We start from the raw sequence: 18,123 nt of genomic DNA on the forward strand, positions 1-18,123 counted from the left end.
TCAAGTTGTGCTGTCGTAGGTGAGCATGTAGATCACGAGATTGGCCTTCAGAGAGAGCCTTGAGATTAAGGTACTTCCAGAGTCCACATGCATCTAGGTTAGCCATCTCTGCAATGTCGGCGATTCGGCGGATATAGGCAGCTATAGGGCGTTGATCTTGTCGACCGAGCCACGCTTTGTTGTCGGGAGCGTTGAGGGTCATGAGGTTGGTAGCTGTTAGGGGGTGAGGGGCTTGAGAGTTTTGAGATGAAGCATCGACAAGGACAGATTTGGTGGTAGTGGTGGATGTTGTAGTAGTAGACTTTGAATCAGAACTTGAAGTAGTAGTAGTGGTAGATGAAGGTTGGAAGTGTCTAAGAGCTTGTTGGAAGTTGACGCGGGTAGGTAGGTCAAGAGGGTGTAGTTGAGAGTAGTTCAAGAGATCAGTTTCGGTGACGAAGTAGAGGGAGTCCAAGTCAGGAAGGCTTAGATATTTGAGGAGTTCCAAGAGTTTCAAGAGCTTGAGAGGAGTTAGGAGGAGCCTCAATAGGGTCAGAAGGTGTCTGGGCACCATTTGTAGCTTGGTCGAGACTCATAGTAGATAACACGAGTCGGAAGGAGTTGAAAAGATCTTCTTAGTCTTAATCTATTTCGGGGGGATAGGTAATTAGCTATGCACACACGTGCAATCGCGCACAATGGGTAGAAGCAGTAACAGCTGCATGGCCTATACATTATATACAGTGTATAATTAACACGTGTCACGTGTTCAGCCAAGACTCTTGACTCGAGAGTCAGAGATAAGCTGTCTTCCCGTGAACACAGAGAGCATCATCCCGTTAACACGTTCTCATAGCATGCACTCACCAGCTTTCCGAAGACTTGCTGGGTGGAGCCCAACTCATTATGCACCTGATCAACTACATGGTTGCTGACATTGAGGAAAGTCTGACGGATTCTAGTTGGTCTTTCACGACTTGTACTCATTTTCATAAGTGATTCACTTAAAGTGAATCTCCATAATAATATTATGATAATAAGGCGTGGAGGCTGCTGAGCTCAATTGAGGACGGCTGGACCTCCGCCAAAAGAGAGCAAAATCGAAGGGTCAGCATCAAGACTTTAGATGCTGAAGGATACTCCGTGAGCGAAATCGCGGATGCTACCGCGACCTCGTCCAAGACGGCTGAGCGCTAGTACTAGGCTTAGTAAGTAAGTACTAGTAAGTACTAGGCTTAGAAAAAGAGCTGAAAAGAAAAGAGCTGAAAAGAGCTACAAACTTATGATCGGACGCTACCAGTTCCATCCTCATATTCGACCGATAACCTATATAGATCGGCGCTGGACAACTTTCTTTGACCAGTCTGTATAGGAATATAAGAACACGTTAAATAGGACTTCACGAAAAAGGCGACAATGTAGAGCAGCAATGAAGTCGAATTTTACGAATCCAGATAACAGAAACGTGATATCAACTATCTATTAGATTGAACCGTGATGAACAACGGATCAAGTCAGGCGAAGTCGGCCCGTGCACGCATGCGAGAATGTGAAAATTTAACCCATCGATCGACACAATTGGTGACACCGTCACATCGTCGTGAGAAAAATTCAGTCCGAAAAAGTGTAGTTTTAACTTCAAGAAAGTACTTGGTCCAGACGTGGTTTGGTCCAGAAGTGGGGCTACATTCCTAACGGTTACGAGGAAGGCCAACTGTTGTAGAAAACATGTCGTGCCGCGCACGAAAAAATTTCCACGTGCGCGAGCAAATCTGCGTGAGCCAAAGGAGGTAGTTCATGCGTACACTTCGACACAACGAATTGCTCATCCCAGTGGCTTACAATGAAGCTCCTCGTAACATCATTCTGGTTCTTCTCGTGCAACCTTTTCTACGTTGAAGCGGAAGTGGGCGAAAATGGCCATTTCCGTGGGCTCGGTCCTGTGAACGGCGATCCTAACGACAAATACTATCACATGCAGAAGGCTTATCTTGAGGCCATCTCTATACCAGAGGCTTGGAGTATCCTGGATCCCATTGCCAAGAGAAGACCTGTGACCATCGCAGTTATTGACGAGGGAATCGACGCTAATCACCCTGACTTGGAGGATACCGTCATCAAGGGCTATAACGTCGTTGATAAGAATTATGATACCCGTCCTCGAGGACCGCATGGAACCATTATGACTGGCATTGTTGGTGCCATCAGAAATAACAAGATTGGTTTGGCGGGTATTCTGGACAGTGTGCGCATACTGCCCATATTCGATGGTAAAGCTCCGACTTTTCCCGCACTCGTGGATGCTTTCACCTACTTGATCAATAAGAGGAGAGATGATGTGAACGTTATTCTCATGACGGAGGTATCCGAACCAAGTTCCCAAGCCGTAATCGACAAGATTTTGGAAGCGGCTGCAGCTGGCATGCTCGTTGTCGTCGCGGCAGGGAATGACCGGGCGGATCTGGACATAAACCCATACTTCCCTTGTTCCTTTGACCGCTCACCCACTGATGGTGTGTTATGTGTGGCTGCAACGCACGGTGCCGAAATGGAGCTTTTGAGCACAAGCAATTTTGGTTCAGCTGTTGACATCGCCGCTCCAGGTAACGAAATAGTTTCTACCACTCTTGGAGAGGAGTACGTCGAAGTTCGGGGCACTTCGGCTGCCGCCGCCATCGTAGCAGGTATAGCTGGGATGCTCTACAGCCTTGAACCTTCTCTGAAGACCAAGCTGACCCCTGCTTACATCAAAAGTATCATCAAGGATACGGCCACCCAAGGTCTCAAGGACAGTAAAGGGGTAGAGACCCTTACCTTCGGCCGCGTAAATGCTGCGGCGGCTGTCAAGAAGATACTTGGAAGGAAGAAGGTTTAATTTTTCGCCCTGACTCCGTCTCATGATGATGGAGTCAATGACACCGAGTCATTGATAACTTGTTCAGTGAACTCTCGTCTAGCTCGATGGTCTCTCTTTTGCTGGATAGATTATCAATTTATTCGATTCATCCATTGTAAATGTGAAGGTCTGATCATCAGACCTGATCATCATGACTCTGAGGATTTGATAAAGATGATTCTTTACGCCCAACTGTTGAGTTTCGAAATCGCGTCGTGAATTTGTGCTGGGTCGGTCTTACTTCAGTAGGCAAGTATTGGCTCGGTGTTCCAATTATGAATCGTTCTGGGAGATGCTGGTGCATCATCATCGATCGCTGTCCCAATCCCAGTGAACTTCACTGAGTGAAGGAATCCCTTAGCTGAGCTTATGGTGAATATTTCTCACATCGATTAAGTATCATCAAGCTGCGGTTTACGACATTCCCTGCTTATATCCAGTGAAGTGTTATTCCAATAGGTAAATCATTAACAGTTGTGAAACTGGGAACTGGACTTGAAAATATCAAGTTGCGATATATATCAACTCTTTCCGATGAACGCAGACTGCGTTACGCAGTTCGAGAACGAGGTCTGAAAACAAGTCAGGACTGCTGAACTATCCTACTGATCATAGTAAATGGTGAAAGCAGTGGAGTTTCGCCCGTTCTTCGTGAAGTGGCGTCATACTCCGTGAAAAACGCGATATTCGCGATATGCAGTAGTCATGAAATATATTTTTCACTAGTGTTCTTCATATCACGGGTGAAATTCCAGTAGAAGAATCCAGTAATAGAAATATCCTCGAAGAATCGGGTGCTTTCAGTTGTGTGTGTACGAAGCTTAGATGTTTCCGCTCGATTGGATGCACTCCAACCGCTCTATACGCGCTTCGCAGATCAACCTTCCGGTCTTTGAATTCTTCAGAAGGCCACTTGTCTGCTCCCAGTTTCCTTCGTAAACTCCTGATGTTTGGCCAATGAGTGCTATTGGGTATGTTGGCCTTTCTCTTGACGTTGTTGCGTCGATAGTCCTCGATTATCCTCACGCCATCTGCGGAGGTCTCTCCTTTCGGAATGGCCGCTCGTCGGACGCAGTCCCTCCCGTCTTCGGTGGCCTCCCCAGGGCTTAGCTCCCGTATAAACCCTCGCGGGATCTCATCCTCTATGAGCGCCTCTACCGGGTCGAAGACTTCGGGAAGATCCATCAATCCATTATAGATTATTATTCGCAACTATGATAGTTGCGATGCTCCTCCAAGGTGGGATAAGGGTCGTACTTGCGTGGCTCATAACGTGGATAGAGCAAACAGAAAGGAATATCTTTGCTGATGCCTACTGGGACTCCGTCAGATGCCATTTTGTCGAAGTCCCTATCCGGGCACCCTTAATCATTAATTGTTTGGACATTCTACATGTTTTATAATGTTGTGAGTGATTGTTTATACAATCCATGAATACGACGATGGAATGCGGGAATTGTTGAATGAGGGAATTGTTAGCGTCTTGTCGATCGAAATAACACCGAACTGGTTATAACTTATAACTTATAATAACAGGGCAAAAACTTGTAACTTACGTTGTCTGTTACTGGGGACTCGGACGTCGATCGACGATGATGAACCAGCGTCTCCCAGAACGATTCATAATGGAACACCGAGCCAATACTTGCCGTTTTAAGTACGACCGACCCCAGCGCAAATTCACGACGCAAATTCCAAACTCAACAGTTGGGCGTAAAGAATTATCTTTATCAAATCCCCAGCGTTACAATCGCATGTGACATCAGACCTTCACATCTACAATAAATGAATCGAATGATTTTGATAATCCATCCAGCCAGGGAGAGACCATCGATATAGACGAGAGTTCACCAAACAAGTTATCAATGACTCCATCATTAGAGTGAAAAATTATACCTTCTTTCTTCCAAGTATCTTCTTGACAGCCGCTGCAGCATTCACGCGGCCGAATGAGAGAGTCTTTTTTCCTTTACTGTCCTTGACACCTTTGGTGGCCGTATCCTTGATGATTTTTTTGATGTAAGCAGGAGTCAGCTTAATCTTCACAGATGGTTCAAGGGAGTAGAGCATCCCAGCTATACCTGCTACGATGGCGGCGGCAGCCGAAGTGCCCGAACCCCAGCCGTACTCCCCTTCAAGGCTAGTTTGGACTATATCGTAACCTGGAGCGGCGATGTCCACAGCTGAACCAAAATTGCTTTCGTCCGTAAGCTGCATGCCGCTACCATACGTTCCAGCCACACATAGCACTCCATCAGCGGGCGAACGGCCGAAGGAACAAGGAAAGTATGGGGTCTTGTCCAGATCCACGTGGCCATTCCCTGCCGAGACGACAACGAGCATGCCAGCTGAAGCCGCTTCCAAAATCTTGTCGGTAACAGCTTGAGACCTACTTGATCCGGATACCTCCGTCATGAGAATAACTTTCACATCATCTCTCCTCTTATTGATCAGATAGGTGAAAGCATCCTCGATTGCAGAGTAGCTCAGAACTTCACCGTCGAATATGGGCAGTATACGCACACTGTCCAGGATACCCGCCATGCCGATCTTGTTATTTCTGATAGCACCAACGATGCCAGCCATGCAAGTGCCATGCCGTCCTCGAGGACTGGTATCATCATTCTTATCAACGACGTTGTAGCCCTTGATGACGGTACCCTTCAAGTCAGGGTGAGCGGCCTCGATTCCGTCGTCTATAACTGCGATGGTCACAGGTGTTCTCTTGGGAGTAGAGTCCAGGATACTCCAAGCCTCCGGTATAGAGATGGCCTCAAGATAATCCTTCTGCCTATAATAGAGTCTGTCGTTAGGATCACCGTTCACAGGACCGAGCCCTCGGAAATGGCCATTTTCGCCCACTTCTGCTTCAACGTAGAAAAGATCGCACAAGAAGAACCAAAATGATGATACGAGGAGTTTCATTGTAAGCCACTAAGATGAGCAATTCGTTGTGCTTCGGCGTGTCGAAGTGTACGCGTAAACTACCCTCTTTGAGTCACGCAGATGGGACGGATGAGTGACGGATCATCCGTGTTGGCACGTAACTGTCGAGGAGTGACCTACATAGATAGCACAAGTCATCATGTAACCGTTAATACGATACACTCGACTCGAGGATGAATAACTCGTTTACGTTTAGTATCACAGAATATATGAATATCTAGCACAGCTTAGCTTACGGACAGCTGTACCATAAATGGGACAGTGACACAAGTTCTTACAATCGAGTGTATCAGGACAGGTTTTGATAGGTTTAGCATATTCAATATGGCATATTGTACATATTGCCATATTGGTAGGGAAACCCTGCCTGCCATTAACAATATGTCATATTGTTATCAGTGTAGCAAAGATGCCTGAATCGTCGTAATGGAGATCTCGAGCCATACTCGCATAGGCATGGGTGTACCCGTACCACGTACGTGCCGTAACACATGTACCGCTGAAACGTGTGATAATGCGCGAGGTGTACGACTACGGTTGTTTTTTGCGTCTGCCAATTCCAACAGCGTTGTTTTTGTTAACAGTCTTGTGGACAAAGTGTTTGTGTGTTACTCAACACTTTGCACGTTCAACGTGGTTGGATTTGTACTTGTGTTTTTCCACACGTTTACGTTTGCGGTGTTACTTGAACAACGCCTTTCATCTCGTTGGCTTTGTCCTGTGTTGTTTTTCTCTTCGTGTTGGCTTTTGCGGTGGTACTCAGTCAACGTCTTTTTATCTCGTTGGGCATATCCTGCGTTGTTTTTCCCTTCATGTTAACTTTCCGAGTGTCCTAAGGACACTGTCCTTACTTCATGTTCTTTGGATCCAACCTGTACTTGCTATGAAAAGTATGCACCGCTTGATCTTAGCTTGGGATCCTTAAGGAACCACCTTCCGCGTTGTTATAGTGTCCTGCGACTTGTGTTTGTTGCTCCATAGACGACTTCTGTAACAAAAGTTGTGTCTCGCGAGGTGTCGACGACAGAACAGGTTGCTCGCCATTTAAGAGACATGTTCCATAGTCAATCCTTCTCTTTTCGGAATGTCCAAGCCAAGATAACGGGTTAAGATTATCTATTTTGGCGATCAGACTTCACCTTGCCTTTAAGGCCTGAAATTTGTGCTCGTAGGGTAATGGCACTTGGGATGGGAGATCCATATTTTTAGTAACTTTATTAATAAATTTCCCCGGCATTTCAGCTAACAAATAGCCTTCGTTAAGTAAACCCAACACTTCAGCAAGAGCTTGTAGAGCGGGGATCGATGCTAAACCACCATGTTAAACCCAACATGAAGCCTTTATCACGAAGGGTTAAGATGATCCTTAATCTATGTTGTTTGTGTATGCTTACATCTGCACGCAGACGAACACGGAATTCAGCCGAGTGATTCAACCCGGGAGAGGGGGGCGGGGAGAAGATAAACGAGCCCGCGCCGCAACTGCGGAGGGAAGGTATACATATACCACGAGCTACTCACAACTGGCCTGGAGTACAGGCTACGAAAGTCTCCTAGATGTTTCTCGCAATCGTAAATATGCAGTACTGTTACGGTCTACTTCGCTCGCCGACGACACAAGTTACCGCACTCTCGATTTTTTGTGTGGTTGTTTCCGCACCGGTGACCCTGGTCTTGTAACTAACCTTGATTACTCCGTAACCATCACATAAGGCGTGGAGGCTTCTGAGCTCAATTGAGGACGGCTGGACCTCCGCCAAAAGAGAGCAAAATCGAAGGGTCAGCATCAAGACTTTAGATGCTGAAGGATACTCCGTGAGCGAAATCGCGGATGCTACCGCGACCTCGTTCAAGACGGCTGAGCGCTAGTACTAGGCTTAGTAAGTAAGTGAGTACTAGGCTTAGTAGTTTTCAGGAAAGCCAGGTGTCGTGTTTAGTGTGAATTCGGCATTCTATGCGAATGAAGCATCCAAAACGGTCAATTTTTGAAACTTCACTAATCCGAGAGGTTCATGCACCGAAAGTGCATGCCATTCTGATCACAGCGGTGCATTGGGTGATGTCAGATTCGGCTGGGTTGAGGAGAAATACAGGATTGAAGCTCAATAATTTACGACGTAAATTTTACGTTGGGCCGCCGATAAGCTTAGATCCAGATTTGTCAGAGGTCAGAGCTCGTGTCGGGATGAGTCGCATACCGCTGGAAAGAGCTACAGATTTATGATCGAACGCTACCAGTTCCATTCTTATATGCGACCGATAACCCATTTAAACCGGCGCTGGACAATTTTCTTTGACCAGTCTGTATAGAAGTATTACTTCTGAAGTAAGGAAGTCGAATTTTACGAATCCAAATAGCAGAAGCGTGATATCAACTATGTATCTATTCGATTGAACCGTGATGAACAACGGATCAAGTCAGGCGAAGTCGGCCCGTGCACGCATGCGAGAATGTGAAAATTTAACCCATCGATCGACACAATTGGTGAAACCGTCACATCGTCGTGAGAAAAATTCAGTCCGAAAAAGTGTAGTTTTACCTTCAAGAAAGTATTTGCTCCAGACGTGGTTTGGTCCAGAAGTGGGGCTACATTCCTAACGGTTACGAGGAAGGCCAACTGTCGTAGAAAACATGTCGTGCCGCGCACGAAAAATTTTCCACGTGCGCGAGCAAATCTGCGTGAGCCAAGGGAGGTAGTTCACGCGTACACTTCGACACAACGAATTGCTCATCCCAGCGGCTTACAATGAAGCTCCTCGTAACATCATTCTGGTTCTTCTCGGGCAACCTTTTCTACGTTGAAGCGGAAGTGGGCGAAAATGGCTATTTCCGTGGGCTCGGTCCTGTGAACGGCGATCCTAACGACAAATACTATCACATGCAGAAGGCTTATCTTGAGGCCATATCTATACCAGAGGCTTGGAGTATCCTGGATCCCATTGCCAAGAGAAGACCTGTGACCATCGCAGTTATTGACGAGGGAATCGACGCTAATCACCCTGACTTGGAGGATACCGTCATCAAGGGCTATAACGTCGTTGATAAGAATTATGATACCCGTCCTCGAGGACCGCATGGAACCATTATGACTGGCATTGTTGGTGCCATCAGAAATAACAAGATTGGTTTGGCGGGTATTCTGGACAGTGTGCGCATACTGCCCATATTCGACGGTGAAGTTCCGACTTTTCCCGCACTCATGGATGCTTTCACCTACCTGATCAATAAGAGGAGAGATGATGTGAACGTTATTCTCATGACGGAGTTTTCCAAACCAAGTTCCCAAGCCGTAATCGACAAGATTTTGGAAGCGGCTGCAGCTGGCATGCTCGTTGTCGTCGCGGCAGGGAATGACCAGGCGGATCTGGACATAAACCCATACTTCCCTTGTTCCTTTGACCGCTCACCCACTGATGGAGTGTTATGTGTGGCTGCAACGCGCGGTGCCGAAATGGAGCTTGTGAGCACAAGCAATTTTGGTTCAGCTGTTGACATCGCCGCTCCAGGTAACGAAATAGTTTCAACCACTCTTGGAGAGGAGTACGTCCAAGTTCGGGGCACTTCGGCTGCCGCCGCTATTGTAGCAGGTATAGCTGGGATGCTCTACAGCCTTGAACCTTCTCTGAAGACTAAGCTGACCCCTGCTTACATCAAAAGTATCATCAAGGATACGGCCACCCAAGGTGTCAAGGACAGTAAAGGGGTAGAGACCCTTACCTTCGGCCGCGTGAATGCTGCGGCGGCTGTCAATAAGATACTTGGAAGGAAGAAGGTTTAATTTTTCGCCCTGACTCCGTCTCATGATGATGGAGTCAATGACACCGAGTCATTAATAACTTGTTCAGTGAACTCTCGTCTAGCTCGATGCTCCCCCTTGCTGGCTAGATTATCAATTTATTCGATTCATCCATTGTAAATGTGAAGGTCTGATCATCAGACCTGATCATCATGACTCTGAGGATTTGATAAAGACGATTCTTTACGCCCAACTGTTGAGTTTCGAATTCGCATCGTGAATTTGTGCCTGGGTCGGTCTTACTTCAGTAGACAAGTATTGGATCGGTGTTCCAATTATGAATCGTTCTGGGAGATGCTGGTGCATCATCATCGATCGCTGTTCCAATCTCCCGTAGCACACAATGTGTCTCTCCCGGGGGAAGGAATCCCTTAGCTGAGCTTACGGTGAATATTTTTCACATCGATTAAGTATCATCAAGCTGCGGTTTACGACATTCCCTGCTATTATATCCAGTGAAGTGTTATCCCAATAGGTAAATCATTAACAGTTGTGAAACTGGGAACCGGACTTGAAAATATCAAGTTGCGATATATATCAACTCTTTCCGATGAATGCAGTTCGAGAACGAGGTCTGAAAACAGGTTAGGACTACTGATTATAGTAAATGCTGAAAGCAGTGGAGTTTCGCTCGTTCTTCGTGAAGTGCCGTCATTCTCCGTGAAAAACGCAATATTCGCGATATGTAGTAGTCATGAAATATATTTTTCACTAGTGTTCTTCATATCACGGGTAAAATTCCAGTAGAAGAATCCAGTAATAGAAATATCCTCGGAGAATCGGGTGCTCCCAGTTTTGTCTGTACGAAGCTTAGATGTTTCCGCTCGACTGGATGCACTCCAACCGCTCTATACGCGCCTCGCAGATCAACCTTCCGGTCTTTGAATTCTTCAGAAGGCCACTTGTCTGCTCCCAGTTTCCTTCGTAAACTCCTGATGTTTGGCCAATGAGTGCTATTGGGTATGTTGGCCTTTCTCTTGACGTTGTTGCGTCGATAGTCCTCGATTATCCTCACGCCATCTGCGGAGGTCTCTCCTTTCGGAATGGCCGCTCGTCGGACGCAGTCTCTCCCGTCTTCGGTGGCCTCCCCAGGGCTTAGCTCCCGTATAAACCCTCGCGGGATCTCATCCTCTATGAGCGCCTCTACCGGGTCGAAGACTTCGGGAAGATCCATCAATCCATTATAGATTATTATTCGCAACTATGATAGTTGCGATGCTCCTCCAAGGTGGGATAAGGGTCGTACTTGCGTGGCTCATAACGTGGATAGAGCAAACAGAAAGGAATATCTTTGCTGATGCCTACTGGGACTCCGTCAGATGCCATTTTGTCGAAGTCCCTATCCGGGCACCCTTAATCATTAATTGTTTGGACATTCTATATGTTTTATAATGTTGTGAGTGATTGTTTATACAATCCATGAATACGACGATGGAATGCGGGAATTGTTGAATGAGGGAATTGTTAGCGTCTTGTCGATCGAAATAACACCGAACTGGTTATAACTTATAACTTATAATAACAGGACAAAAACTTGTAACTTACGTTGTCTGTTACTGGGGACTCGGACGTCGATCGACGATGATGAACCAGCGTCTCCCAGAACGATTCATAATGGAACACCGAGCCAATACTTGCCGTTTTAAGTACGACCGACCCCAGCGCAAATTCACGACGCAAATTCCAAACTCAACAGTTGGGCGTAAAGAATTATCTTAATCAAATCCCCAGCGTTACAATCGCATGTGACATCAGACCTTCACATCTACAATAAATGAATCGAATGATTTTGATAATCCATCCAGCCAGGGAGAGACCATCGATATAGACGAGAGTTCACCAAACAAGTTATCAATGACTCATCATTAGAGTGAAAAATTATACCTTCTTTCTTCCAAGTATCTTCTTGACAGCCGCTGCAGCATTCACGCGGCCGAATGAGAGAGTCTTTTTTCCTTTACTGTCCTTGACACCTTTGGTGGCCGTATCCTTGATGATTTTTTTGATGTAAGCAGGGGTCAGCCTAGTCTCCACAGATGGTTCAAGGGAGTAGAGCATCCCAGCTATACCTGCTACGATGGCGGCGGCAGCCGAAGTGCCCGAACCCCAGCCGTACTCCCCTTCAAGGCTAGTTTGGACTATATCGTAACCTGGAGCGGCGATGTCCACAGCTGAACCAAAATTGCTTTCGTCCGTAAGCTGCATACGTTCCAGCCACACATAGCACTCCATCAGCGGGCGAACGGCCGAAGGAACAAGGAAAGTATGGGGTCTTGTCCAGATCCACGTGGCCATTCCCTGCCGAGACGACAACGAGCATGCCAGCTGAAGCCGCTTCCAAAATCTTGTCGGTAACAGCTTGAGACCTACTTGATCCGGATACCTCCGTCATGAGAATAACTTTCACATCATCTCTCCTCTTATTGATCAGATAGGTGAAAGCATCCTCGATTGCAGAGTAGCTCAGAACTTCACCGTCGAATATGGGCAGTATACGCACACTGTCCAGGATACCCGCCATGCCGATCTTGTTATTTCTGATAGCACCAACGATGCCAGCCATGCAAGTGCCATGCCGTCCTCGAGGACTGGTATCATCATTCTTATCAACGACGTTGTAGCCCTTGATGACGGTACCCTTCAAGTCAGGGTGAGCGGCCTCGATTCCGTCGTCTATAACTGCGATGGTCACAGGTGTTCTCTTGGGAGTAGAGTCCAGGATACTCCAAGCCTCCGGTATAGAGATGGCCTCAAGGTAATCCTTCTGCCTATAATAGAGTCTGTCGTTAGGATCGCCGTTCACAGGACCGAGCCCTCGGAAATGGCCATTTTCGCCCACTTCTGCTTCAACGTAGAAAAGGTCGCACAATAAGAGCCAAAATGATGATACGAGGAGTTTTATTGTAAGCCACTAAGATGAGCAATTCGTTTTGCTTCGGCGTATCGAAGTGTACGCGTAAACTATCCTCTTTGAGTCACGCAGATGGGACGGATGAGTGACGGATCATCCGTGTTGGCACGTAACTGTCGAGGAGTGACCTACATAGATAGCACAAGTCATCATGTAACCGTTAATACGATACACTCGACTCGAGGATGAATAACTCGTTTACGTTTAGTATCACAGAATATATGAATATCTAGCACAGCTTAGCTTACGGACAGCTGTACCATAAATGGGACAGTGACACAAGTTCTTACAATCGAGTGTATCAGGACAGGTTTGGATAGGTTTAGCATATTCAATATGGCATATTGTACATATTGCCATATTGGCAGGGAAACCCTGCCTGCCATTAACAATATGTCATATTGTTATCAGTGTAGCAAAGATGCCTAGATCGTCGTAATGGAGAATCTCGAGCCATACTCGCATAGGCATTGGTGTACCCGTACCACGTACGTGACGTAACACATGTACCGCTGAAACGTGTGATAATGCGCGAGGTGTACGTCTACGGTTGTTTTTTTGCGTCTGCCAATTCCAACAACGTTGTTTTTGTTAACAGTCTTGTGGACAAAGTGTTTGTGTGTTTCTCAACACTTTGCACGTTCAACGTGGTTGGATTTGTACTTGTGTTTTTTTTTCCACACGTTTACTTTTGCGGTGTTGCTTAAACAACGCCTTTTATCTCGTTGGGCATGTCCTGCGTTGTTTTTCCCTTCATGTTAACTTTCCGAGTGTCCTTACTTCATGTTTTTTGGATCCAACCTGTACTTGCTATGAAAAGTATGCACCGCTTGATCTTAGCTTGAGATCCTAAAGGAACACCCTTCCACGTTGTTATAGTGTCCTGCGACTTCTGTTTGTTGCTCCATAGACGACTTCTGTAACAAAAGTTGTGTCTCGCGAGGTGTCGACGACAGAACAGGTTGCTCGCCATTTAAGAGACATGTTCCATAGTCAATCCTTCTCTTTTCGGAATGTCCAAGCCAAGATAACGGGTTAAGATTATCTATTTTGACGATCAGACTTCACCTTGCCTTTAAGGCCTGAAATTTGTGCTCGTAGGGTAATGGCACTTGGGATGGGAGATCCATATTTTTAGTAACTTTATTAATAAATTTCCCCGGCATTTCAGCTAACAAATAGCCTTCGTTAAGTAAACCAAACACTTCAGCAAGAGCTTGTGGAGCGGGGATCGATGCTAAACCACCATGTTAAACCCAACATGAAGCCTTTATCACAAAGGGTTAAGATGATCCTTAATCTATGTTGTCTGTGTATGCTTACATCTGCACGCAGACGCACACGGAATCACTCTTCAACTACAGTCCGGAATTTCTTTGTGCTCTTCCATATTCTTATGTATTTCACGGAACTGCTTACCCCCGGTAGCTTCTAAACCGCATGGAGGCTCATTATCACCGGATTTGAGTAGAGAATGAGCTACTCGTTGTGCTTCGGAGTGCACGCCAAGTTACATAAAAAATGCCCTTTTGGGGTCGATTGATACTCAAGTTAGTCGATGCTCGTAGAGTAGTGGAAATTGAGGATTGGCAAGAGTGCCAGAAGAGACTTTACTGCTTTGAAATTTGCAAAACAAGCCACAATTTGCGAAGAACACCGAAAGTCTCGTTCACAGGCCAAACCTTTGACGCGTGCACACATAAGCTACGCTCATCTTGAGCGGCTTAAGCCATCAGCGGGCGCCATCTGGCAGGTGGTATCTCCCCACTTCGTAGGATCGCACGATCAGCTATAAAAATTCGCTGATACTGGCCGAACGGAGTCGATATACATACAGCCAAGTTTCGGAGCTAGAACAGCTGAGGAATCACCGGTGCCGAATGGCGACGCCATTATGGCATCCAGGGTAAAACCGTTTTAGTAAAAGGAAGTGCAAAAAACTTGTATGATAAAAGTTCAACTACACTCAACGGAATCAGCGTAGCAAGGATGTCTGAATTATCGTAAGAGGGAATATCAAGCCATGTTTGCGTAGGAGTACCACGCATACGCCGTTTTACAAGGTCTCAAGTGAGAACGAGAGCTCGCAGCTTGCGTCTCGAGATGGTTGGCAAATTTACACACATCTTGCGAGAATATAACCCCTGTTAAATTACAAGTTAGCTGGGAGTTTTGGTCAGCTTGTATCAGGAGCTGGGCATCTAACTCAGATGCAGGGCTAATATGAGCACGACTTTTAGATTTTGGACTCGTATATCTCGGGTTTCACTCAGGATGCTAAGCTGGAAGACGTCCTGATGTAATAACAGTAACTTTCTAACAGCGGAAACAAGTAGATTAAAATGACTACCAAAAATTGAACCGGACTCAACAGTGTGTAGTCAACAGTAGCTCACCTCATGATAAGGCCCTTATTCCGATTCCCTTATGCTCTTTCTCCTTATCCCAACCTACAGTAATGAGTTTTGTTAAACAGCTCCATCTTTGAAGTGCCACCTGACCAGTAGAATTTCTCAGGAAAGGTGTTCTATGAAACAGGTCCGTGAAAAACGACCATATAAGGTCGAAATGACGGCGCGAAACTCGAGTCGAATCTCTCCACCATACTTACGTCTGACTCCGGGAATTGCCTTCTCACGATTGTCCTGAAAAGATACGCCGCTCCGTATGAGGACGTTCACCCAAAGCCGATGCGAAAGATAGAGGACTTCTCAGCTCTTGGCAATCCACAAGTGAAGATCTTAGGTACCTGTATCGGATACAATTTGCATCGGATATTTGTAGCATACAAATAATGTCAACATCACCTCGAAGCTGAAATCCCGCAATGAAAATTTTACAGACCTTTAACGAAGTTTTTATTCCAGGATGTGATATTCACAGGCTGTGTCGGTAGATCAACAAAGTGTAGGGCATCTCCTGGGGAGTAATTTCCTCTAACCGTATCCAGGCATTCCCCCGCAGCCTAACCACAATATGAGGATCGCGGTATTTTCTAATTTAGCTCTTTTGCATCCAAACATAACCTTGTATTGGTCGATTTGAAAGTGATTCAAAGGAGAGGAAATGACACTATTTTGTCAGAGAGCACAATGACTTTTCCACCAGGGACTTGTGGGTTGGGGTCACTTTTCTCCCTAACACCATCCCGGGTCTGTGAGCTTTTTGAGCTCTGAGTCAGATATTTTCAGTTGGTCAGCGGATAACTTGTCGAACATGCTGATACTGCAGTCAAAGGACTGGTCTATACCTAGTAGGGAAAAAGACTGGTTGTCTTCTCAAGGCAGGTCGACGAGGCAAGTCCGTTCATCTTACGTGGCTCAAAATCCATTACGAGATCACGGGCTGTCCAGACAAAGGGTGAGAGAGAGAGGCGGACAGACCGCAACCCTAAATGGGTTTTGAGCTCGCGGAAGCTGCGGCTGACTGGGTTTGGAGCTGACCTCCTTAACCACTCGAGCACATCGTCTGTTCGATGAGTTAACCCACTGTGCTGTGGTTTGATGCTAGCCAGCTTCGCTCGGCGAGCATGACAGAGACTCTGTGCGAGAGTCTTCATTCCGTTCGGCAGACCACAGCTGTGGGAGCCAGTCATATCCTGTCAGTAAACGGCCGGTGGTGATGCATCATCGAGGCTGGATCGATGAGCAGCTTCATCACTGGTCGTGACGCTCACGAAGAAGGGATCTCAGCCGTGGCTGGATCAGTGACGATTCGGAGCTTCTTACATGCTTCCAACCGAGGCCGCTGGCCCGATGCAGCCCTGTAGGCTGTAGATCGTGGTGGCCACAGCTTCCACACAATGGTGATGGCGGCTGGGAGCACAATGACAGGATGTGGATATTTGACTTGATGATCGCTGGCTGACGGTCGGCCAGAGCATTGTTGAGTGAAGGATAAGCAGGAGAGGAGAAATGTCCCGGGCGGGTTCGGGATTGGAAAAAAAAGAAAACGAGTCTCGAGAGGCCGAGCCAGCAAAATGGCGTCTCGAACTTGTTGTTATGACTGAGGCTGGCCCGAGCGTTTCATCGGGCGTGCGATATCAACGTGTGGCACAAGTATTGTCCCACAAGGATCGGGGAAGAGTCATTCCCCGATAAGCCGGATCTCGGTAGATTTTGACTGGTTGATAGTCAGGCCCTAATACAACCTTCGGCTGTGTTACGCCCACTATCAACCTCGCAGAGAGTAAGCGATGCCCTCGATGTTATCTATTCCGAGTGTGGACCAGTAACTATGCCATAGTTACTATGGTCAGGGACGCCATTGAGTCAAAGCCACATTTGATGGGATTCTTTTCGCCACCTCTGATACCCACTGTTGCGGTTCCAACAGGGAGATCGTACCCCTTGTCGCTTACTGATGCAGCACAACCACCCTTTGTATAGGCAGAAAAATCACGGGAGAAACTCTTACAAGACTTATAGTGGTGTGAACCATCACCACTCGATATGCACCGTTTACGATTCATTCTGTGCACAAGATCTATCATGGTGACTTTCTGATGTTCAGCAGCCTTCCGAATATAAGGTGAAATTTCGTGGCGCCTTGGCAATTTCATCAATATTCCATCTGGGCACAATACGTACCTGATAGTCAGTAGTGGGGGAGGAAAGCTCTTTGTCATTCCCATCCACAGGATTGGATACACCTCTACGGAGATTGTTGCCGCAGTAATTGAGCTCTGGTCCTTCGTGAGAGCGTTCCATATTCAAGAACATCTCTAAGGAGGTATGCTTGGCCTCGTAAGGAGCACGGGAAAGAATCCGTACGACATCCTCAGAGGATTTCACGTACTTTCCTCATAACAAGCAGGAGAGATTCACGCTGATTTGTCCAGCGTTTACTTGATGCGATCAGCTCAATGATTAGGAGTCTCCTGAACGGCCACGTCAGATCCATACCTTTTTTATGATCTCTGATAGTATCAAAAATCTCCCGCTCACGAGCAAACAGTTTGTTTCACGGTTGAAACTCCGATTTACTTGGTAGGCCGACATACTCCCTCATCGGGAGAACTGAATTACATCTTTGAGGTTGTTCAACAGAGCTTAGGGCAGTGAAGTCCTTCTTCGCCTGTTCGACCATAGTTTTGCATCCCTTAGTAAATTGCAAAAAAACCGCCGCCATATCCTGAGCTGAGGTCGACTCCTCGATAGACCTCCAGGCAGGGAGGCATGGGTTATTGCCATCTTCACGTGAATTCGCGTGACGTTGTTTGCCGTTAGCAATTTGGTCGGCAATGGTGCGTGGTGCCAGCAACGTGATCGCCAAAAGTACCAGTGTTGCTGGATCGATCGGACTGCTGGAGACCGTAGCACAGAGACCGTAGACTGGTAGAGCTTCTCCATAACGAACTTTTAGTTCCACGTCTTCACAGACCCTCGGTTAACCATTGGGTATGGGTAAGCATCCGGATGGGTGACTACATTTCACGATCTCGCCCAAGCAAAAACACTACTGCCCAGAGGACGTCCCGTCGGGCCTTTAAGCTTCAACCCCTTGAATATGGGACTACCCATGTTGACTCTAATAATAGACTCTAGTATATAAATAGAAACTTGAGATATGGAGTCGTCATGACCTTGTGGCTC

At 46.7% G+C, this 18,123-nt stretch overlaps 4 protein-coding genes across 4 annotated transcripts; 2 read left to right on the forward strand and 2 right to left on the reverse strand.

Annotated features, from left to right (window-relative positions):
* Positions 1 to 1,822: 1,822 nt before the first annotated feature.
* Positions 1,823 to 2,854, forward strand: Pmar_PMAR005615 (thermophilic serine proteinase precursor, putative; the record flags this gene model as incomplete). The annotated part of the gene is made up of 1 exon (XM_002782823.1): positions 1,823 to 2,854. The coding sequence occupies one exon, from the start codon at positions 1,823 to 1,825 to the stop codon at positions 2,852 to 2,854; it is 1,032 nt and encodes a 343-aa protein (XP_002782869.1).
* A 1,911-nt stretch (positions 2,855 to 4,765) lies between these two features.
* Pmar_PMAR005616 (thermophilic serine proteinase precursor, putative) lies at positions 4,766 to 5,800 on the reverse strand (the record flags this gene model as incomplete). The annotated part of the gene is made up of 1 exon (XM_002782824.1): positions 4,766 to 5,800. One exon carries the CDS (start codon positions 5,798 to 5,800, stop codon positions 4,766 to 4,768), a length of 1,035 nt encoding a protein of 344 aa, XP_002782870.1.
* Positions 5,801 to 8,568: 2,768 nt separating this feature from the next.
* Pmar_PMAR005617 (thermophilic serine proteinase precursor, putative) lies at positions 8,569 to 9,600 on the forward strand (the record flags this gene model as incomplete). The annotated part of the gene is made up of 1 exon (XM_002782825.1): positions 8,569 to 9,600. One exon carries the CDS (start codon positions 8,569 to 8,571, stop codon positions 9,598 to 9,600), a length of 1,032 nt encoding a protein of 343 aa, XP_002782871.1.
* A 1,896-nt stretch (positions 9,601 to 11,496) lies between these two features.
* Positions 11,497 to 12,447, reverse strand: Pmar_PMAR005618 (subtilisin, putative; the record flags this gene model as incomplete). The annotated part of the gene is made up of 3 exons (XM_002782826.1): positions 11,497 to 11,916; positions 12,002 to 12,386; positions 12,422 to 12,447. 3 exons carry the CDS (start codon positions 12,445 to 12,447, stop codon positions 11,497 to 11,499), a joined length of 831 nt encoding a protein of 276 aa, XP_002782872.1.
* Positions 12,448 to 18,123: the final 5,676 nt, after the last annotated feature.

Source organism: Perkinsus marinus, assembly GCF_000006405.1.
Source record: "Perkinsus marinus ATCC 50983 genomic scaffold scf_1104296938120, whole genome shotgun sequence".
Taxonomy (NCBI): domain Eukaryota; phylum Perkinsozoa; order Perkinsida; family Perkinsidae; genus Perkinsus; species Perkinsus marinus.